Consider the following 23,613-nt stretch of genomic DNA (forward strand, 5'->3'; position numbering starts at 1 on the left):
GTATGACTTATTATTGTTTTATGGTGTGTGGAGTGGAATCTTGAAGGAAAATTAAATTAATGATGCAACTCATTTTTGGTTTATAGAAATACATTTTTACAAGTGATTGAGTTAATATCATCTCCATTGAACCATCATGTGTAACAAATTGATGTTCTTCTTTATAGTTCCCTATAGGATAGTTCACATATTTCCCTCAAATATGGATATTATTGACTTTTCTTTTAAAAAATATTAACATATTTGTTTTCATTAATTAAACTTTTGGTCAGTTTGATAATGATTTTAGTAAGTGTTTTTAGTTTAAAAAATATTTTTGAAAAAAAAAAGTTAGGTATTTGACGAATTTTATAAAATATTTTAAAAATCTTAAAATTATTTGTAATATTTTTTTCAAGAAACGCTCGTCAAGAGATTTTCTTAAAAATACTTGTCCTATTGAGTTCCAATCATAACTATTATAATAAATATTTTTATGATAATTATATAAACATTTTAAGAATTGAGACAAGAAATTATAGGATGTCGCAAATCTTTATACACATTCATAATATTTATAAGATCTATCAATAAAACTTATTATAATAAAATTTTAATAGGCAAAGCTCTCCACTCCCATAATCAACCAACATAACTAAATTAAATCTATTAATAACAAATTTACTTTACTTATATCGATTGATATCAATGAATTACTTTTACCCAAGTAAAAAAAGTTAAATATTTTATTTTTTTTTATTAAGTCAAAAAACCAAACACTACCTCAGTGAAATCAAGGTTTAACCGGATAAATCTATCTTACATTCATTGTAGTAAATTCTAATAACTAATATTAATAAAGAATAGAGATTAGGCCACTTTGGCATTATATTAATTTTCGGTCATTTTTGTATTAATGAAATGTAGATGGGCCCTGCTCCCTCTTTCTCGATTAATGCAATACGCATGGGACGGCCTTGGAATCATATTTTCGATTAATGCAATTCACATGGGGCTTCGCTCTGAAGACTGAATTATATTAATTTTCAACTATTTTTCTACTGGTGCAATTCACTTGGGCCTTCTCCTTCTCGCTCTCTGAATTATGTTAATTTTCAGGCATTTTCTATTAGTGCAATGCATATGGGCTTGTCTCTCTACAAACTTATTTTACACGGTTACAGTAAATTCTAATAACTAGTATATGTTAGTATTATATAGGGTTTTGTTGCTAGATATTAAGGCGTGTGACTCTGAGTCTAGACTGAGTTGTGGGAGTGAGATGCAGGTGAATAATGGCAGACAATGGAATCGGTTGTTGAGATTTGACTCTTGGAAAAGGCAGCCCCACCCTCATATTATAAGCCATGGAGACCTGTTTTCCACTTACTTCTGTTTTTATATACAGACAGTATGGTTTCCACTACTTTTCACAACAATTATAATAATCCATGCTCCATGCCAGGAATCCAAGGCTGAAAAATATTTGTTTTTGTTAAAAATGCCTAAATACACTCAAATCATTCATCAATTTTGGTGGTGTATTCTCATTTCTCTCTGCTTGGAACCCTGCTGCTGCTGCTGCTGCTCTCTCTCAAAAGTCATCTACTACTCTAATCTCCTTTCAGTCTTCACATTCAGCCTTACATCAGGGATCTGCTGCATTTTTTTTATTTTTTTGGCTTCCAAAACACCATCTTTCCTTGTTCTCTTTTTGTCGCACTGAATCAACTTACAAGCAATCCTTGAGCTTTCTCCATCTCTTCACTCTCTACACCTTTCCCTTTTTATCATCCATTCCTAACTTCACTCATTTCCAATTTCCCCACTGTTTTTTCCCTTTTCCTATTCACCATCCCTCTGCTTGGAACAAATACTCTTCTCCTTCCATTTCTTGCGCTCTCTTCTTTTAGTTTGTTCTTTATTGCTGCTTTCATTTGTTTCTGCCTTTTCTCGCTTCCCATTTGTTTTCCAAAAAAAAAAAAAACGAAAAAAAAAAAAAAAAACCGAACTGAAACGAAATGGCAGAGAGCGTTATTACCATCGCTACTACCATTGCTGAAAAAATTGCAGGCTACTTGGTTGCTCCAATTGGACGCCGGCTTAGTTATCTGTTTTGCTACCGCAGCCACATGGATGATCTCAACAAGAAGGTTCAAGAGTTGGGGAGTGTGAGGGGCGACCTTCAGATTACTGTTGATGAAGCTATTAGAAGAGGGGATGAAATCAGACCTATTGTTGAAGACTGGTTGACTCGGGAGGACAAGAATACAGGGGAGGCAAAGACATTCATGGAAGATGAAAAGAAAAGAACCAAGAGCTGTTTCTATGGGTGGTGTCCTAATCTCAAGTCACGTTACCAGCTAGGCAGAGAAGCAGACAAGAAGGCGCAGGTTATTGTTGAAATCCAACAACAATGCAATTTCCCATATGGCGTATCATATCGTGTCCCTCTACGGAATGTAACCTTTAAAAATTATGAACCTTTTAAGTCAAGAGCCTCGACTGTGAATCAAGTTATGGATGCATTAAGAGATGATGAGATCGACAAGATTGGGGTATGGGGCATGGGCGGTGTGGGCAAAACCACGCTGGTCAAACAAGTGGCTCAACTAGCTGAAGATGAGAAGCTGTTCACCGCAGGAGTCTACATAGATGTATCCTGGACTCGAGATTCGGAAAAACTTCAAGAAGGAATTGCTAAAATTCAACAAAAAATTGCAGACATGTTGGGCTTGGAATTTAAGGGGAAGGATGAATCCACGAGAGCAGTTGAACTGAAGCAGAGACTGCAGAAAGAGAAGATCCTTATCATCTTAGATGACATTTGGAAGTTAGTTTGTTTGGAGGAAGTTGGCATTCCTTCTAAAGATGACCAGAAAGGATGCAAAATAGTGTTGGCTTCTAGAAATGAGGACCTATTACGCAAAGACATGGGCGCAAGGGAATGTTTTCCACTTCAACATCTACCAAAAGAAGAAGCTTGGCATTTATTTAAGAAGACAGCAGGTGATTCTGTGGAGGGGGATAAACTGCGACCCATAGCAATTGAGGTAGTTAACGAATGTGAGGGTCTACCAATTGCAATTGTAACAATTGCAAATGCATTAAAAGATGAAAGTGTGGCTGTATGGGAGAATGCTTTGGAAGAACTGAGGAGTGCTGCGCCAACAAACATCAGCGGAGTGGATGACAGGGTATACGGATGTCTGAAGTGGAGCTACAACCATTTGAAAGGTGATGAAGTCAAGTCATTGTTCTTACTTTGTGGTTGGTTGAGTTATGGCGATATTTCAATGCATCAATTGTTGCAGTATGCTATGGGTTTGGATTTGTTTGACCACCTCAAGTCATTGGAGCAAGCAATAAATAAACTAGTTACATTGGTGAGAATCCTCAAAGCCTCAAGCTTGTTACTTGACGGTGAAGATCATGGAGACGATTTTGAAGAAGAAGCCTCAATGTTGCTTTTCATGGATGCTGATAACAAGTATGTCAGGATGCATGATGTTGTTCGTGATGTTGCCAGAAATATTGCATCCAAGGATCCTCATCGATTTGTAGTCAGAGAAGATGTTGAAGAATGGTCAGAGACTGATGGATCCAAATACATCTCTTTAAATTGCAAAGATGTGCATGAGCTTCCTCACAGGTTGGTATGTCCGAAACTTCAATTTTTTCTATTGCAGAAGGGTCCTTCCTTGAAAATCCCACACACATTTTTTGAAGGGATGAACCTACTCAAAGTCTTAGACTTGTCTGAAATGCATTTCACAACACTACCTTCAACGCTTCATTCCCTTCCAAATCTTCGAACATTAAGTCTAGACAGGTGCAAGTTGGGAGACATAGCTCTAATTGGAGAGCTAAAGAAACTACAAGTTCTTAGCTTGGTGGGTTCCGATATTCAACAATTGCCTAGTGAAATGGGGCAGTTGACGAATCTAAGGTTGTTGGATTTGAATGATTGTGAGAAGCTTGAAGTAATTCCACGAAATATCTTATCAAGTCTGTCTCGATTAGAATGTTTGTGCATGAAATCTAGCTTTACTCAATGGGCAGCTGAAGGAGTTAGTGATGGAGAAAGCAATGCTTGTTTATCGGAGCTGAATAATTTGCGTCATTTGACAACTATAGAGATGCAAGTACCAGCTGTCAAGTTGCTACCAAAAGAAGACATGTTCTTTGAGAACTTGACAAGATATGCGATATTTGTAGGCGAAATTCAGCCGTGGGAAACAAATTATAAAACATCAAAAACATTAAGGCTCAGACAGGTTGATAGAAGCTCACTTTTAAGGGATGGAATTGACAAGTTGTTGAAGAAAACTGAAGAACTAAGTTAGAGTAAATTGGAAGAAGTATGTCGTGGCCCAATTCCCCTAAGGTCTTTGGATAACCTTAAAACTTTAGATGTGGATAAATGTCATGGATTGAAATTTCTCTTTTTACTTTCCACAACCAGAGGCCTTTCCCAATTAGAAGAAATGACAATAAAAGATTGCAATGCCATGCAGCAAATAATCGCATGTGAAGGGGAGTTCGAAATAAAAGAAGTTGATCATGTTGGGACCAACTTGCAGCTGCTCCCTAAATTACGATTTTTAAAACTTGAGAATCTACCGGAGCTCATGAACTTCGATTACTTCAGCTCTAATTTGGAAACAACATCACAAGGAATGTGTTCCCAAGGCAATCTTGATATCCACATGCCATTTTTCAGTTATCAGGTATGTTTAAGCTTAATTAATAGCTAATTTCGATAGTTTTTTATTTTTTTCATATCACTTTTTTTATAAAAAAAATAAATCAAAAGAAAAACTAGGTTAGGTCCACATGAACTTTTTAATTGCACCTTATAAGTTTGTTTAAAGCAGATAACATAAGGAGGAGAAGAGAATTTAGTAAATTATTTTACTTGAAGATACACTCAATATTTGGAAAAAGTTTAGTTTGAATAAAAAAATCTTAAAATATTAGTAATGTTTTATAACTTTTATAAATAAATTGAAAATGATTAATAAGGAAAGATAGGAAAATGAAGAGAAAAATGAATCTTCATTTTGTTTATTTATTTATTTTTTATTTTTACAATTATTTATTATAACATAATAAGAAATATTCTATCTCTTTTTCTTAATAATTAACTTTGTTTTTTAAAATCTAATTGAACTATATAATACATTTTTTTATAAAGATAAAAAGCTTTAGTGATTCTCTTTTATTAAAATATTGGTAAAAATAAACAAAAATAGAAAAAATTTAGATAAAACAAATAAAATGATAAATAATATATAAAGACACACATGATTGAATTAATGCTATGATTAAATTAGTGTAGTTTGTCAATAATATAGATATGTATGATCAAATTAGTATGATTTGTAAATGATATTGCATTAGTAATGATAAGTATGACTTTCAAGAAGAATGCTAAAATTAAAGAATTAGATATGAAGGAAGATGTGGGAAAGGTTAGGCCTTTGACCAACCCTCCTATTTGTTTTTATTTTTATTTTTATTTTTTTAACTTATTGAAAGAGCATCTTATTTTGATAAGTTTGTAAATGCTACTTCTTCTTCTTCTTCTTCTTGTTTTTATTTTTATTTTTATTTTTTTAATTTATTGAAAGAGCATCTTATTTTGATAAGTTTGTAAATGCTTCTTCTTCTTCTTCTTCTTCTTTAAGAAAGTGTTTCAACCACAACACCAATGCACTCATCATCCCCCACTATTTTTCACTATTTTGTCACACCAACATAGCATTTCTATGTTCTTTTAACAAAAAATATAGTAAAAAAATCATCATTAAACATCTAATATTATGTGAGAACTTGCTAGAACCAATAAATTTTCTATTTTTTTGGGACAATTTTTGAAAATTTTCACATGATTCTTTTTAGTTCTCCTTGATTGTTTTAAAATTTTAAAATATGACAAAGTGAAGATGTGAATATTTGGAAGTTGAAGAATATTTAAGAAATGTAATATGTTTGTGTTAATCATAACTTTCTAATTGATTGTGTCATGTATTATATTGCAGGTTTCATTCCCTAATTTGGAGAAGTTGGAATTCACTCATCTTCCCAAATTGAAGGAGATATGGCATCACCAACCTTCACTTGAGTCATTCTACAATTTGGAGATCCTTGAAGTGTTCTGTTGTTCATGTCTACTTAATCTTATCCCATCTTATTTGATACAAAGGTTCAACAATTTGAAAAAGATACACGTCTATGGCTGCAAAGTCCTAGAATATACGTTTGATCTTCAAGGACTTGATGAAAATGTTGAAATCCTCCCAAAGTTAGAAACCTTGAAGTTACATAAACTACCTAGGCTAAGGTATATTATATGCAATGAGGACAAGAATGATGGTATGAGGTGTCTTTTCTCTTCTCAAACGCTCATGGATTTTCAAAACCTCAAATGTCTATCCATCCAAGATTGTGCATACGAAAACAATGAAGAGGGACATGTTAATACTCCTATAGAAGATATAGTGCTCTTCGGCGAAAAGGTTAGTTTTCTCCCATTTTTTTTATTTTTATCTTTCCATATACTATTTTTGAAAATATTGACAAAGATTTTCCATAAAAATAATAATAATAATAATAATAATATGAGAAGATCATATCAATCTTTAATAATAAATTTATTAAATTATTTAGACATTTAATTTTAGATAATAAAAATGGTGAATAATAATTAAATTATATAGGAGCTGAAAAAAAAAAGAAAAAATTAAAATTAAAATTTTAAAAATAATAAATATGAATAGAAATAATATAAAATAAAAAAATCATAAGTATTATTTTAATTTAAAAGTAAAAAAAAAAAGGTGCTAATTGGAATAAATATTATGATGAATTGAAAACGGAATTAGAGGAATATTTTAATTAAAAAAGTAAATTTTAAAAAGGAATTAGTGAAATTTATTAATAAGAAATAATGAAAGAATGTATGATATAATATAGAGTAATAAATGATTAGATATAAATAAAAGTAATTTAGTATGGGAATATATGTAACATAGATTACTAATAAATAAATAAATAAACTATTCAAATCATAATATTTTATCTGAATCTTAGAATATTTAAAATAAATAATATTTAGGAAAATTTGGGTAAGGTGTAAAATGGTAAAAATATTTTAAAAATTATGATTGGTTAAAATATTCTAAAAACTATGATTAATATTTTCCTTTTGAAAATAAAAATAATAAAGGATAAAAACTAATTGTCGTTCTTTTAAAATAACAACTAAAATATTCATATTTAACACTTTTATAAAAATTAATTTCAGGTTAATTTGTTGTTTTGGCTAAATAGACATAGCTTTCATCTCAGGTTATAAGTGAAAATATATATATATATATATATTTGTTGAGAAAATCTGAAGCTCTTTTGGATTTAAAATAAGGGGTAAGGGTTTTGTAGGTATATTATAATTGAAGATCAAGATAAGATGGAGGGTGAGGGAAAGGCCTTTATCCAACCCTCTTACCCAACCTGTTTTGTTTTTTATTTTTATTGTTTAGAAATTTATAATATTTTAAATTGTTTTTTTAAATAATTTTTTTCTCTTGTGCAAGGATAAAATTACTTAGTTCTTTGACAATTTCTCTGTTTTTATTAATTTTACAAAAAAAAAAATTCAAATTTTAAGATTTTTTATTTTTTTATTCTTGAAAACATAAATTTGAAATTTTTTTATTTAATTCTAAATTTTATCCATAAGATATTTTCATTAAGGGTAATTTTGGTGTGTTAAAAAAAGTTTTTTTTAATTTATTTAAAAAGCATCTAATTGGTTATTCAACATGGTATCAAAACTTACTTTGGTAGAAGGTCATAGGTTTGAGTCATCTCTCCACAATTTATATGTTTGTTTCCTCATTTGTTTGTTGGATATAAATCCAAATTTTGTGTATCTCTCCCCATGTGGGCCTAAATTAAGCTTAAGCTTTTAGGAAAAAATTGGTAGTTATATATTTTAAAAGCTTTATAAGGAAATTGAAAATAATATTTTGGAGGGAAAATGATTAAAATAAAATTTAAAAATGGATATTCATTTTTTAATATTTTTTTATTTATAATTATTTATTATAATGAAATGAGAAAAAGGAGAACTTTATTTTGTCTGGTTTCTTCAACGACTAATTCTCTTTATTTTTAATATAAAATTATAATTAAATTAAATCAATTTTAATCTATCATGAAATTAATTTTAATAAAAAATTGTGAATAGAAAGTGAATTATAAAGGAGCCGGAGAAAAAAATTAAAGTGAAAATTTAATTTTAACAATAAATGTTAATATAAATAATATAAGAATAATAAAATAATGGTTGTTATTATTTTAATTTAGAAAGGAAAATTTTAGGTGTAATTGGAATAAATGTTGCAATGAATTGGATAGGAGAATTAATGAAAATTTTATTCAAATAATAACATTTTATTTAAATATTAGAATATTTAAAATGATTTATATTTGGAAAATTTGGGGTAAGATGTTAGATGATTAAAATATTTTAAAATTTATGACTAATTTTTTACTTTTGAAAATAAAAAAGAGTATAATATATTTTATTTTATATAAGAAGACTAATTAATTTTCATTTTAAAATAACGGTGAGAGTTAATAATTTTATTAACTTTATATTTACATTAATCATTAATAATAATTTTATTATTTAGTTTTTTTTTATATAAAAAAAAAAAAGGCTAGTGGATCGTAGATAAAATATGAAGAAGTAGAGAAAAATAATAAAGTTAAAAGTGAAATTTTAATTTAAAAACATTAAATATTAATAAGAAAAACATTATAAGAAAGGGTTAATCTTTAATAGGAATAAATATAGCAATGATTTTAAAAGCCAAATTATTGAAATTTTTAATAGAAAAAATAATTTTAAAAATAAAATTGTTCAAATGTGTATATGATTTAAAATGAAATAATAAGTGGTTGCATATGGAACGTATCAAAATGAATGATTGTTTGCCAAGCAAAGCTCTTGATCACCATTCATGAAACATTATTTGTTTTAATTTGATTTATCGAATTTTTTTGTAACATTATTATTTTTTTAAATATAATAGAAGTGAACATGTGAATATTTGAGAGTTATGAATTATGTTTAAAGAATATTTTTATATTTATCATAACTTTATAATTGTTGATGTTACATAATGCATTGTATCTATGTTGTAGGTTTCATTCCCTAACTTAGAGGAGTTAAAACTTGTTGATCTTCCCAAGTTGAAGATGATATGGCATCACCAACTTTCACTTGAATTCTTCTGCAAGTTACGAATATTAAGTGTGCATAATTGTCCATGTCTAGTCAATCTTGTTCCATCTCATTTGATACAAAGCTTCCAGAATTTGAAAGAGGTAAATGTGTATAATTGTGAAGCCCTAGAATCTGTGTTTGATTATCGAGGATTTAATGGAGATGGTAGAATCCTCTCAAAAATAGAAATATTGACGTTGAAGAAACTACCTAAACTAAGGCTCATTATATGCAATGAAGACAAGAATGACAACATGAGCTATCTTTTATCACCTTCCAAGTTCAAGGATTTTTACCAACTCAAAGAGCTACATATCATTGATTGTGGGATGCTTTTGGATGAAGAGGTTAGTTTTCTCCTATATTTTTTCTTTTTCCTTATGCTACTTGAAATATTTAGGGAGATATACTATAAAAATAATTTTGAAAAAAAGTATGAAAAGAGTACATTAATCTTTAATAATAATTTTATTAAATTAATTTAAAATTTAAATTTAAATAATAAAAATTGTGAATAATAAGTAAATTACAAATGAGTTGAAAAAAGAAAAATTTAAAGTGAAAAAATAATTTTAAAAAGGATAAATGTTAATAGAAATAATATACAAATAAGGAAAAAATGGTATTTATTATTTTAATTTAGAAAGAAAAAAATTTAGGTGCTAATTGAAAGAAATATTATAATGAATTGGAAAGGAGAATTAGTGAAAATTTAATTCAAATAATAATATTTTATTTAAATTTTATAATATTTAAGATCAATAACATTTGGAAAAATTGGGGTAAGATGTTAGATGATTAAAATATTTTAAAATTTATAACTAACTTCTTACTTTTGAAAATAAAAAAGAGTAAAACACATTTTATTTTATACAAGGTAATTAAAACATATTTGATTTCATATAATGAGACTAATTAATCTTGATTTTAAAAGAACCTTCAAAGTTATAATTTTATTATTTAGTTTGGAAAACTATAAAAAGAACCGGTAGTTCATAAATAAAATATAAAGGGGTCGAAATTAAGAATAAAGTTAAAATCAATTTTTTTTTATTTTAAAAATATTAAATATTAATATAAAAAATTAAAAAGTAAGGAAATATTGTAAATTTTATTTTAATTTAAATAAAAAGGTTTAGTGTTAATAGAAATAAATATAGTCATGAATTTAAAAGTAAAATTATTGAAAATTTTAATAAGAAAAATAAATTTAAAAAAGAAATGATTAAAGTTTGTATATGATTTGAGAGTTAAAGAATTATATTAAAAACATATTTTTATGGTTATCACACTTTTGTAATTGATGATATCATGTATTATATATTGGGTTTCTAATGTAGGTTTCATGTCCTCCTAATTTGGAAGTGTTGGTTCTAAAAAGTCTTCCCAATTTGAAGGAGATAGATGTTGGGATCTTCGCAAAGTTAAAAATCCTAAGATTAGAGAAACTACCTAGGCTAAGATACACATTTGCTTCCCAGTCCAAGAATTTTCACAATCTCAAAGGGCTACACATCATTGATTGTGGGATGGAAGCCGAGAGAGATGTCAGTACTCCTAGTAATGATGTGGTTCTCTTCAATGAGAAGGTTAGTTTTCTCCCGTATTTTTTATTTTTCCTTATACTACTCTCTTGAAATATTAAACTACCAATCCTTTAAAATAACAATCAAATTACTTTATTATCCTTTTTTTAACATTTAAAAAAAATTAAAATACAATCCTACATATTGTTTATTACATAGAAATTATATATACACATCATTTTTAGTTTGGACATCCTTTCTCCTTCACACTTGTTTTTTCTAAAAAAATTATGTATTATTTTATTGTTAACATTAAAAGAAATGTAATATTTTTCAAAAAACAAAGTTATGAACTTTTTCTTCATATCAATTATGTAAGTTTTGCAATTTTATATTTTATTTTGTATGTTTTGATTAATTTTTTAATTTTTCATACTCTATTTATTTAATATTTTGTTTGAGAACCCATTTAAATATATTTCTTGAAAAATATTAATTTTATAATAGTTGTTTGATTTTTGGGGAAATTATTTAAAATGAAAATTACTTTTTATTTAAAAAATGGAAAAACTAAAAAAATATATATATGTTATATTTTTTTATTGTGCTCTAAAATTTAAAATTTGTTTTATTTTAAGTACATCTGCTACATTCTCAAGTTAATAAAAAGATTTGATATTTTTTTATTTAAATTTATCATGCTCTACTATGTTTAATTCAATCTTCTTATATGCATTTGTTAGATAAATATTTTATCAATAATATCAATAAATTAATTAATTATTGATAATTTATTTATTTATATGGTATTTTAATTTTACAAAATAATTTTTTTTCTTAAATGGTATTTTAATTTTTATAAAACAAAAAAAAATTGTCATCAAATAAGATATCATAAATATTAGTTTTAATTAAGAGTTTTTTTAGGTTAAATAAAATAAATTTTAATCCTTTTATGTTGAAAAATAAAAGAAAATAATAAAAAATTTTCAAATATTTTAATCCCAGTTGTGTCAAAATAATTTCTAATTTTTTTTTTCTGTTATAAATCAAGTTGGGAGATATTCACTCGGACATATTGGGCAATTTTAATATATGAAATGTGTGTGTGAAACAAAAGGAACCGGTTTCCGACATGCCACCTCTTCCCAAAAGTACAAAACTATGTACCTTATTTCCATTTTCCACTCCTTTGCTCGCATTGCAGTTGGCCTCATGGCCTGACCTTGTTCTACTCATCCCTCTTTTCTATTATTTTTAACGGAAAATAAAAAAAAATATAAATATATATATATAAGGGTATTATGTGGGTCCCAATAAATTCTAGATGTTTAGGTGATATTTAATCCTTGATTTACCAAAGTTTCCCAAAATATTCTATCACAATTTTCCAATTCATGGATATAATCCGTAAAAGATAAAACAATTCTTCAAAATGAGGTAACAAAATGTATTTTTCCTCTTAAAAAAATTAAAAATTCAATGCAATTGCTCCATTATATTATAAAAAGAATCAAGAAGAAATCACCAAAAGCTTGTTGAGATATTTTGGATGTATTTATAAAAATTAATAAATAGCAAAATATATATAAAGTATAGTAGTGGAGAGCATGTAAATGTGGACAATATATTAAAAATTAATAAATGACATTATATATAGTATGTGGAAATAATACATGTACATCTTTTTTTTTAATTTGGATGTTTTTTTTTTCTCTTTTTCTCTTTTTCTTTGAAAAAAAAAATTATGTGTCATTTTGTTATTGACATCTATTTTACTAAACTTTCAAAAAGAAAATTTTTGTAGTTTTTTATTTTTAAAAATAAAAAGAGTAAGACATACTTTATCTCTTATAAGGAGACTAATTACTATTCTTTTAAAATAATAAAAATACAATCCTGAATATTATTTTTTATATGAAAATTGTGCATATACATATACATCCTTTTTAATTTAAATAGTTTTTCTCTTTCTCTTTTTCCTTTTTTTTTTAAAAAAAAAATTGTACTATTTTGTTGTTAATATCAAAATAAACATAATATTTTTCAAAAACAAAAGTTAAAAGCTTTTTCTTTGTATGATGAAGTAAGTTTTGTAATTTGTATTTTTTTAATTAGTCATACTTTATTTACTATTAGTCAGAAGCTCATTTGAATTGTATTTCTTGAGAGATATTAATTTCATAAGAGTTGTTTGATTTGTTTTGGAAATTGTTTAGAACGAAAATTACTTTTTTCTTTCACTAATGAAAAATTTATAATGTAACAGAAGTGAATATGCAATTATTTCAGGGTTGAATTGAATTATATTTAAGGAATTTGTTTATGCCTATCATCACAACTTTCCAATTGATGCCTTATATTGTGTTTTTGCTACAGGCTTCATTCCTTGAATCAAGAGCCTCCACTGTGAACAAAATTATGGATGCCTTAAGAGATGACAATATCAACTTGATAAGAGTATGGGGCACGGCCGGTGTGGGCAAAACAACACTGCTGAAACAAGTGGCTCAACAAGCTAAGCAACAACATTTGTTCCCCAAACAAGCCTATATGGATGTATCCTGGACTCGAGACTCGGATAAACTTCAAGAAGGAGTTGCTGAACTTCAACAAAAAATTGCAAAAAAGGTGTTGGGCTTCTCACTTTGGTTGCAGGATGAATCAGGAATGGCGGATGAACTGAAGCAGAGACTGATGATGCAAGGGAAGATCCTTATTATCTTAGATGATATTTGGACGGAAGTTGATTTGGTGAAAGTAGGAATTCCTTTTGAAGGTGATGAGACGCAATGCAAAATAGTGTTGGCTTCGAGAGATGGAGACGTATTATGCAAAGACATGGGCGCACAAATATGTTTTCAGGTGGAACCTTTGCCACCAGAAGAAGCTTGGAGTTTTTTTAAGAAGACATCAGGTGATTCCGTGGAAGAGGATCTTGAACTGCGACCCATAGCCATTCAAGTGGTTGAAGAATGTGAGGGTCTACCAATTGCAATTGTAACAATTGCAAAGGCATTAGAAGATGAGACCGTGGCTGTATGGAAGAATGCCTTGGAACAACTCAGGAGTTGTTCACCAACAAACATTAGAGCAGTGGGTAAGAAGGTTTACTCATGTTTGGAGTGGAGCTACACCCATTTGAAGGGTGATGACGTTAAGTCGTTGTTCTTACTTTGTGGTATGCTGGGATATGGTGATATTTCATTGGATCTCTTGTTTCAATATTGTATGGGTTTGGATTTGTTTGACCACATGGAGCCATTGGAGCAAGCAACAAATAAACTAGTTAGATTGGTGGAAATCCTCAAAGCCTCAGGCTTGTTACTTGATAGTCATAAAGATAGACACAATTTTGATGAAAAAAGAGCTTCAAGTTTGCTTTTCATGGATGCTAATGACAAGTTTGTGAGGATGCACGGTGTTGTTCGTGAAGTTGCCAGAGCAATTGCATCCAAGGATCCTCATCCATTTGTAGTTAGAGAAGATGTTGGATTGGGAGAATGGTCAGAGACTGACGAATCCAAAAGGTGCACTTTCATCTCTTTGAATTGTAGAGCTGTGCATGAGCTTCCTCAAGGGTTGGTATGTCCGGAACTTCAATTTTTTCTATTGCATAACAACAATCCTTCCTTGAATATCCCAAACTCATTTTTCGAAGCAATGAAAAAACTCAAAGTTTTAGATTTGCCCAAAATGTGTTTTACAACACTACCTTCATCCTTTGATTCCCTTGCAAATCTCCAAACATTGCGTCTAAATGGGTGCAAGTTGGTAGACATTGCTGTAATTGGAAAGCTAACGAAACTACAAGTTCTTAGCTTGGTGGGTTCTAGAATCCAACAATTGCCTAATGAAATGGTGCAATTGACCAATCTAAGGTTGTTGGATTTGAATGATTGTATGTTTCTTAAAGTAATTCCACGAAATATCTTATCAAGCCTGTCTCGATTAGAATGTTTGTACATGACTTCTAGTTTTACTCAATGGGCGGTTGAAGGTGAAAGCAATGCTTGTTTATCCGAGCTAAATCATTTGTCTTATTTGACAGCTTTAGATATACATATACCAGATGCCAACTTGCTACCAAAAGACACTTTAGTTGAGAACTTGACAAGATATGCAATATTTGTAGGCAATTTCCGGAGGTACGAAAGATGTTGTAGAACCAAAAGAGTGTTGAAGCTTAGGAAAGTCAATAGAAGCTTACATTTGGGGGATGGAATTAGCAAGTTGATGGAGAGAAGTGAAGAACTAGAGTTCATGGAATTAAGTGGTACTAAATATGTTCTTCACTCATCTGATAGGGAAAGTTTTCTTGAACTGAAGCATCTTGAGGTTAGTGATAGTCCTGAGATTCATTATATCATTGATTCAAAGGATCAATGGTTTCTACAACATGGTGTCTTTCCTTCATTGGAGTCATTGGTTCTTAATAGTCTGCGTAACATGGAAGAAATATGGTGTGGCCCAATTCCAATAGGGTCTTTTGGTAATTTAAAGACTCTGCATGTGACTTTTTGTGGTGAAATGAAATTTCTCTTTTTTCTTTCCACGGCAAGAGGCCTTTCCCACCTTGAAGAAATGACAATAGCAGATTGCAATCTCATGCAACAAATAATCGTATATGAAACAGAGTCAGAAATAAAAGAAGATGGACATGCTGGGACCAACTTGCAATTATTCCCAAAATTGCGATCCTTGAAACTCAGTAGTCTACCACAACTCATCAACTTCAGCTCCGAGTTAGAAACAACATCTTCCACAACTATGAGGACAAATGCAAGGTTGGAAAACTCATTTTTCAGTCATAAGGTATGTTAAAACTTATTAGCCAATTTCGTTGGTTTTATTTATTTTTTTACACCACTTTATATCAATATAAGTAAAAGGAAAAACTAAGGTGGTCCCACATGCACTTTCCAAACTCCACAATATTAAACTTATTTGAGCATTTAATTTTAAATAATATTAAAATAATGAATAATATATAAAATATGAAGAAGTTGAAAAACTAATAAGGTTAAAAGAAATTTTAATTTTAAACACATTAAATATTAATAGGAATGAGTATAAAAATAAGGAAAAACTATAAGTATTATTTTACTTTAAATAAGAAAAAAATTCAAGTTAATAGGAATAAATACAAAATAAATTTAGGAGTGAAATCATTGTAATCTTTTAAAAGAAAAAGGAAATTTAAAAAAGGCATTCACAAGAATTTATTAATGGGAGAAAATAAAAGAGTGCATATGATTTAAAATAATAAATTAATTTATATGAATAAAATTAATTTGTGGCATGAGAAATATCCCTTATCTTTTCCTTTTTTTTTTTAGTATAATTAAAGTAAACTTGTGAATAATCCTAAGTTGATGAATTATATTTAAGGAATATGTTTATATTTATCACAACTTTCCAATTGATGATGTCATATTATATTGCAGGTTTCATTCCCTAACTTAGAGAAGTTGATACTCAATGATCTATCCAAATTGAAGGATATATGGCATCATCAACTTCTATTTGGATCCTTTTACAATCTACAGATCTTAAGGGTGTATGAATGTCCATGTCTACTCAATCTTGTCCCATCTCATTTGATACACAACTTCCAAAATTTAAAAGAGATGGATGTGCAAGATTGTGAACTCTTAGAACATGTGATTGTTCCTCAAGGAATTGATGAAAATTTTGAGATCCTCTTAAAGTTAGAAACCTTGAAGTTGACCAACCTGCCTAGGCTGAGATGGATCGAAGACGGGAATGATAGCATGAAATATGTTTCCTCTCCTCTGACATTGATGAATATTCCAAACCTCAAAGAAGTACGTATCGAAGACCTATAGAAGATGTAATACTCTTTTGTTAAAAGGTTAGTTCTCATACTTTTTATTTTTCTCTCTCATACTTTTTATTTCTCCTTATACTATTTTTTGGAATTATTGAAAAAACATATTCTATAAAAAAAAAGTATGAAGATTATATTAATGTTTAATAATAAATTACTAAATTAAAAAATTAATTTAATTTTAAATATATTTCATATAAGAGATTAATTATCATTCTTCCAAAATACAATCAAATCACCCTTATTTGAAAAAAATTATAGAATTTATTTTTCATAGATTAAAAAAATTGTAAATATTCTAGCTCTTTGCATTCATAATAATTAACACCCTTTATTTTCATCTAATTTAACTAAATAATACACCTTTTTTACAATGAAAAAACCTTGGTAATTTAAATTAGTATAATATGCAAATGATATCATATAAGTTTATGATAAGTATAACTTTCAATATGAATACTAAAAAAAGAATAATATTTTGAATGTTTACTATTAACATGTAATAATAAATTTCATTAATTAAAAATTTATTTTTAAATAATATAAAAAAATGGATAATAAATAAAATATAAAGGTATTGAAAAACAAGATTAAAGAAATTTTAATTTTAAAAAACATTAAATATTAATAGGATGAAAGTAGAATCCATCTTTTTATCTAGAAGCAAGAATGTGTTTTTTTTTTCTTTTTAATATATTCTACAAACACTATTGCTAAGTTTTACCTTATTTATATTGAAATGGTATCATTTTCTTTTTTTTAGGTTTACTAGTTTTGCTCTATATTTTCCTTTATTTATATTGAAATGATATCATTCCTATTTGTTCTTATCATTTTCATTTTTTTTAGGTAAACTGGATTTAATTTATGTTTTGCTCTATTTGAGATGAAGTGCAGATGCAGCCTTTGTAAGAGAAATTATTAATGATGTTTGAGAAATTGTCAATGATGTTTCCTTCAATCATTTCCTTCATTTGAAAGAGTTTATTTTCTTAAATACATGCTAGATTTTCATATGCATTTTGTTCTAGTCATTGTTATATTCCTAATAAAATGTGTTTGCTAACTGTGTGGTCTTGCATAATGATGAAAGTTTTAATTTATCAGTTTTCAACTTCTTGTATTGCATATGTTAACATTTCATAAATTATGAAATAAATATGATAAAAGAATCCTTTTTATTTGCTAAATTTATGTATGTTGTTTGAGTAAATTTTTAATCATGTCTTAAATTATGAAATATTGCTTTCAAAGGTGAAATACGAAATTGTGAAAATTCATTAAATATGATCTAATAATAGATAAAGGATTCATAACATCATTTGATAGGGTGTTTAGAGTTTAGCTTGACATATGATTTTAGTCAAATATATTCAAGAATGCCTTGTGAAGACATTTGTTAGAGTAAAAACCTCTTTATTTATTCGATGAGTCTAATTGACTAGAATATTTTTCTTGGATGATCGACCTCAAATAACATGATCCAAATGACTTTTTCACTTGTATGCTCATTGTTAAGAATCCATCCATTTTATGTTTGGATGGTTATTGATTGCTAGGGAAATCAAATTCACTTGCAAATTGCTTAATTATGATATCTAATTATGTAACCAAAGTGACAATATTCTAAAGCAACCTCCAAGTCTTTCAAGGGTTATGAAAAGTCTACTTGAAAAATAAATAGATAAATAGGACTAGCAACCGGTCAATTTGACCATCTAGTGATTTAGGCTTTAGATGACACCACATCGAATTTAGAATGATTTGGTAATAACATTATGTTAGAGGGACGCCATATGTTGTCCTAAGTGTAATTCAGAATTTGCATGCATTAAGTGAAAAATTCACAAGCCCTCTTTCGTATTTGTTATTCTAAATTTCATATTTTAAACAACATTATTATGAAACTTAAGTCATTTAACCAAAGAGAAAGAAAACTTGATATCCAAGAATAACAGGAGAACACATAATAATTTGATACTTAAATACTTTAACCGTCTAATGTTTCTTATGAAAATATATCTTTTTATCTCTTTCCATTGTAGATACTACCAAAAGAATAAGATATGGTCACGTAGTTTTAGAAAGGGTTAACAAAATTCGCAGCTAAAAAGTATATTTAACCTCACAGCTGTGGGATGAAACTGGGCGCCACTATAAATATCCTATTGCTGTGGGTTGAAATTGGCCGGCACCGGCACCATATATGGCCCCATGGACGCCACTAGGCCGCTACCATAAAACCCATATACAAACTGCAACATTTCTCCCCTGCTCACCCTCATTGCCAAACCCACTTCTATCCCGCCTACCATTGATTGCCAAAGCCATTTCTTCTTTCATCATTGTCGGTACCAAACTCGTTCTTTTTCTCTCTCTCTCTTGCAATTGTTGGCTGATTCTTCAAGCATTGCGACGCGGCTGGTATTTTTTTCTTTCAACATTGTCATTTTATTTTATTTTTTATTTTTTCTATTTCACTCTTATTTTCTACCATATGATTTTCTGTAGGGTTTCGAATTTCTAGGGTTTTAATTTACCAGAGGATTTGGACGCTTTTCAAGTATGACTTATCCATTTTTTTTGTCCCCTGAGTACTGTAGAAATTTCGATTTAGACGTTTTCTAGCTGATTTTCGTTCCCTTCTTGTGGATTGAGATAAGCTCTTAAGTTTGATGATTTCTCAAAGATGCTGTTGGTGTAATTTGAAGCCCTAAACGTAGGTATGAAAATTCCACCTGAGAGTGCCCTAAAAGGCTTTACTGGGTTAGACAGGAAAGGTATGAAGATCATCCACCTACTTGGATATCATTGAAACATAACTTTTGGGGAAATCAAGCCTAACTTGAACTTGATTCAACCTTGCACCTATGCTTCTAGGAAAATTATTGATTTTGTGAATGGACTGTGTTCAATTGGTCTACGGATATTTGATGTTCCTTTTTTTTTTTTTTCTGGAGAAAAGTAGGCCATGATGTGTGTATTTGATGAATTAATTCAACATATTTGGTTGATTGATTCGGTAAACCTTGCTCTCACCTAATTTAATAAAAATCCTAAATCTATTAGGTAATATTATTGCTGGATGTAACATATATGATAAGAGTTATTCTCCAGTATTTTCTAATTTGGATAAGGTATGAGACATGAAAACAATTTGATGGAAACCTTCTGAATCCCATTCTGTTGTGCTTGTTTCTTGTGTTATGTTGTTTACCCCTTTTTAAATTTTTTTTATTTCTTTGCCAAATAAGGTGAGAAAAAAGGACCTCAAGTTTGTAGCTCATTTTTACAAATTGTTTAAGGCACTGGCTTCTCACCTATGGATGTTGATGCCCTTTGCTCTGTTTCTTTTATCCTTTTGTTGTTGGTTTTATGGCTACTAGAATTTGTTGACATTGCTGTTACTAGATGCTACTTTGGGCATATTGTTTTAGCAAGTTACCAAGTTTGTTGGATTCTCCTTTATGTTCTCTAGTTTGGAAACTAAGACAAGTATCAAGAACGGGTATCAAACCCCTATTTATTATCCCTGCTCAATTGAGACAAGTATCAATTTACTGGTGACCCTTTTCCATATGGATTTCTAATGCTAAAATTGACCTCTTCCACATGTAAAGTTTGATTGGTGTCTTAATCCCAAAAGTTCATCGAATAACTCACACTACTATTGAAGTATATCATTTCAAATATATGCTTATGCCAGCTCACATTAAAAGAAGATAGGGTAGGGAGGAAGAACCCCAAATTTAATTGGGACACCAGCCTAGCCATTACCATATAAGATGAGCCAAAAAAGGCGTTCAAAATCACATGTGAGCTGTTAATTCATCATGCCACTCAAATCTGCTCATCATTTCTCACTTGTGACGTGAAAAATCTGTATTTATGTATGTAGCTTTAACAGGAAACCGTTTGCCTACACTACTATCCAAGCCAAATTTCAGAGAGACAAATTCTAGGAATACAAGCAGGGAACTTAATTTGCCTTCATCAAGCTCCCTTATATTTGGAAGGATAAAAATTATGTATGACGCTTGATAATTAATTATTTTAAAAATCACTTTATTAATTTTAGAATATGTCACTAAAAATACTATTACAAATTTACAAAGTACTTTTTCTAATTTATATTATATTAATTGATTCTTAAATTTTAATAGAAGTGTGATTGAAAAAGAAAATAGTAGCAACTGAAGTGGTTGGTAAAATATAAGCAAATACTAGACAATAAATTATTACTTTCAAATTATATTTTTGTATATTATTGCTGGACAGGAAAAATCTTATTGCTTCTTAGGTATGTCTTACCAAGGTAAATGAGAAAATTTAATCAAGTAGTTATCTCTTTTGCATGTGAAAGTGTTGGTCATGTAGTCATATGCATGGCTATAACATGTAGGACAAGAAGCCTTGAACACTTTAGAATAGTCTGTTGGCTTGCAGGTTTTAGGAGTATGGAATTTGGCATGTTGTAGCCATCAACTAGGCTAACACCATAGAAATCTACTGGTTTGTCAAGGGTATACTCTGCTAGTGTTGCAACCGCTGTAGTAGATAGCAGGTGTAGAAGTCACCAATGATCCATACCGTAAGCCTATTTGCATGGTTTCAAAAGCACATATCAGACAGTACTAGATCAGGAGCACTGACAATTTATATTTTCTGGAAAAATGAATTCTACTAATCCGCAGGATATAATCTAGCAGAACTCTTCCATTTTTAATATTATCTAGTATTAAAGTAACCAACAAGCATACTTTAGTCCCCATTTAGTCTGGTTCTCAAAATTGCAGCATGCAACATGGTATGCCATTGCTAAAACTTCATTAGACTAGATTGACTTGTTCACTAGATGATCCTGGTTCAGTTCTGAGGTTTCTAATGGGCCACCAAAGAAGACTCCTCACCTGAAAAGGCATCTAGTACTTTGGATTTTGGTATGCTTGAAGATCACTTACTCCAGTCAAGTTTAGTCGGTAATAGACCCTGAGGAAGAATGGCCTGCAAACAATATGATGGAGCATCAATAGTTGAGGAAGAATGGCCTCTGTTTGGTAACTGTTAAGGCATTCAGCATGAAACAAACTAATAATCTTTATGGGTAAATGATTTTGTTTTGATATTGATGAATTGTAGCCTTGTCTTTACCTGATGTGAACTCCTATCCTCCATTGTTTTGAATATCTTAAGATAATATCAAGCTGAATAGAAAGATGGGAGCATAGTGGAGTGTCTAGGATCCATGCCCCTGGTGTTTTTGGAGTGAGCATTGGAGAAGAATTAGTTTCCTGGCCTACTGTCTAAACATTGAAGGTAGGATTCATTTGCTCAGGAATCTGCTACCTGCTCCCTTAAGATGAATTAAAAGGATGTATCTTTGAGGCAGGAAGCCTGGAAGGCAAGGCATACAATTGATATAAGCATAACAATAAACTTTTTGAAGATGCTTAAATTATGATATTGGAAATTAGTTTGGACCAAAATATTCATGGCTAGTCATTATAAATATAGGCATCTGAGATTGCCCTCATATTTGCCAAGTTTCTAAATTGATGGTCACCTGTGTGTAGCTGAATTTCTTTTTGTTAAAATGCCCTATGCCATTGGGTTGAAACCATAATTTTGCTAGGGTCTTTCTGCTGTTGCTTAGAGAAACCTAAACATTCTAGAACTTCAAAGTCCCTTCTCTTTTCTTAATTGCTTGTCTCTTCCATTGAACTGTTCCCATTAATTTCCCATGGAAAGTACAGTTCTCCTTGTTACGTCTGTGATGCGGTATGGTTTGAATCTCTCTCTATTTGTTGATGCCCACTCTAGGTGAAAGAAACTGCAGAAAATGCTGATGAAGCTATGAGATAACTTCCAAATGCTAATTTGGTAAGGTCCCAGATTGTTTAAACCATATCTTTATAAAAGAATTATATCTTGAATAGTAACAACATTTTTTTCTTTTTTCACGAACCAGAGGATTTGTGGATTTATCATTCAAAGGTTGTTCTCCCCAAGCCTCATAGGAAGGAAACTCCGCATGGAGAGCTATATAGAAGGTACATTGGCTAGATAAATATAACATGGTACTTATACCACATTTTTCTGCATTCCATGTTATTTTCCTGGATTTATTTTATTTTATTATTATACTCTAATTTAACACTATGCTTTCTTTATCTCATTCCTTTTCTTAGGTACTCATTTGCAGATTCTAGATGCTGAAGAATAGATAGGCCTGAAGCATTTTAGGCCGGTAAAACCATTGGGATCTGGTGACACTGGCGGGTTTAGATGGTTTTTCTATTTGTTGCCCAACTTTTTGCCCCAATTTTGTTGGAATTATGTTCTATCCTATGGCTCCTATTTTGGAACCAAAGGATTTATTTCCCTTTTAGGCCTAATTTGACTCCATTCATTTCTGGGTGTTGAAAATTTTTCGTTTTTGAGAAGATTTGCTTCTGGGTATTTACTGTGTGTTGTTTATCTTGAAGAAACCGCATTTTGCTTTTACAGGAGCAAGTTATAGGCATGTTTCCTCTTGATTCTTTCATTCTCTGTTCCCATATATTTGTGTTCTCGGTTCATGTTTCAGGATGAATCTATATTGATATGGTACTCTATCAGAGAAGAGAAACAACTTAAACTAAGCAATGTTTCAAGAATTATTCTTGGACAGTGTACTATAAGTTTCTATAAATCATAACTTGAGGCAACTTTTAGACCATTCTTGAATTCAAACTTACATCTTGTTCTTATGTTTTCCATCTATTGTTGTAGTTCATCCAAATCTCTCCCCACTCATATCTACTCTTGAGTTGAGGCCTCTCAACCTTTCAATGTATGCCACTGATTTTGAGGATAGTTTCTTCTTAAAAGTTGCAGCTAGAGTGAATTTTGGTGCTCCATTACTACTCTTCAGTGTTTACTAGCATTACTAGCATTACTTATCGTCAGTTCCACAGTAG

The 23,613-nt window shown here is 29.8% G+C and overlaps 2 protein-coding genes across 10 annotated transcripts; both read left to right on the top strand.

The window, feature by feature from the left end:
• The first annotated feature begins 1,327 nt into the window (after positions 1–1,327).
• Positions 1,328–3,380, top strand: LOC104881511 (probable disease resistance protein At1g51480). Its single transcript, XM_019225329.2, has 2 exons — positions 1,328–3,216; positions 3,294–3,380. The coding sequence occupies exons 1-2, from the start codon at positions 2,001–2,003 to the stop codon at positions 3,317–3,319; spliced, it is 1,242 nt and encodes a 413-aa protein (XP_019080874.1). The 5' UTR covers positions 1,328–2,000; the 3' UTR covers positions 3,320–3,380.
• Positions 3,381–4,466: 1,086 nt separating this feature from the next.
• On the top strand, positions 4,467–23,198 carry LOC100242523 (probable disease resistance protein At4g27220). Of its 9 annotated transcripts, none has more exons than XM_059742605.1 (9): positions 4,467–4,709; positions 6,024–6,500; positions 9,196–9,624; positions 10,618–10,866; positions 13,183–15,618; positions 16,251–16,678; positions 22,475–22,534; positions 22,623–22,731; positions 22,843–23,198. In XM_059742605.1, exons 1-6 carry the CDS (start codon positions 4,467–4,469, stop codon positions 16,650–16,652), a joined length of 4,236 nt encoding a protein of 1,411 aa, XP_059598588.1. In that variant the 3' UTR covers positions 16,653–16,678; positions 22,475–22,534; positions 22,623–22,731; positions 22,843–23,198. The 9 variants fall into 9 exon arrangements, 2 of the variants coding, with proteins under 2 accessions (XP_059598588.1, XP_059598589.1); XM_059742606.1 differs by having other exon boundaries at positions 22,623–22,704; XR_009467614.1 differs by lacking the exons at positions 4,467–4,709; positions 6,024–6,500; positions 9,196–9,624; ... (1 more) ...; positions 13,183–15,618; positions 16,251–16,678 and adding exons at positions 18,791–19,078; positions 19,166–19,217; positions 19,318–19,434 and having other exon boundaries at positions 22,623–22,704.
• The last annotated feature ends 415 nt before the right edge of the window (positions 23,199–23,613 follow it).

Source organism: Vitis vinifera, chromosome 14, assembly GCF_030704535.1.
Source record: "Vitis vinifera cultivar Pinot Noir 40024 chromosome 14, ASM3070453v1".
NCBI classification, from domain to species: Eukaryota; Viridiplantae; Streptophyta; class Magnoliopsida; order Vitales; family Vitaceae; genus Vitis; species Vitis vinifera.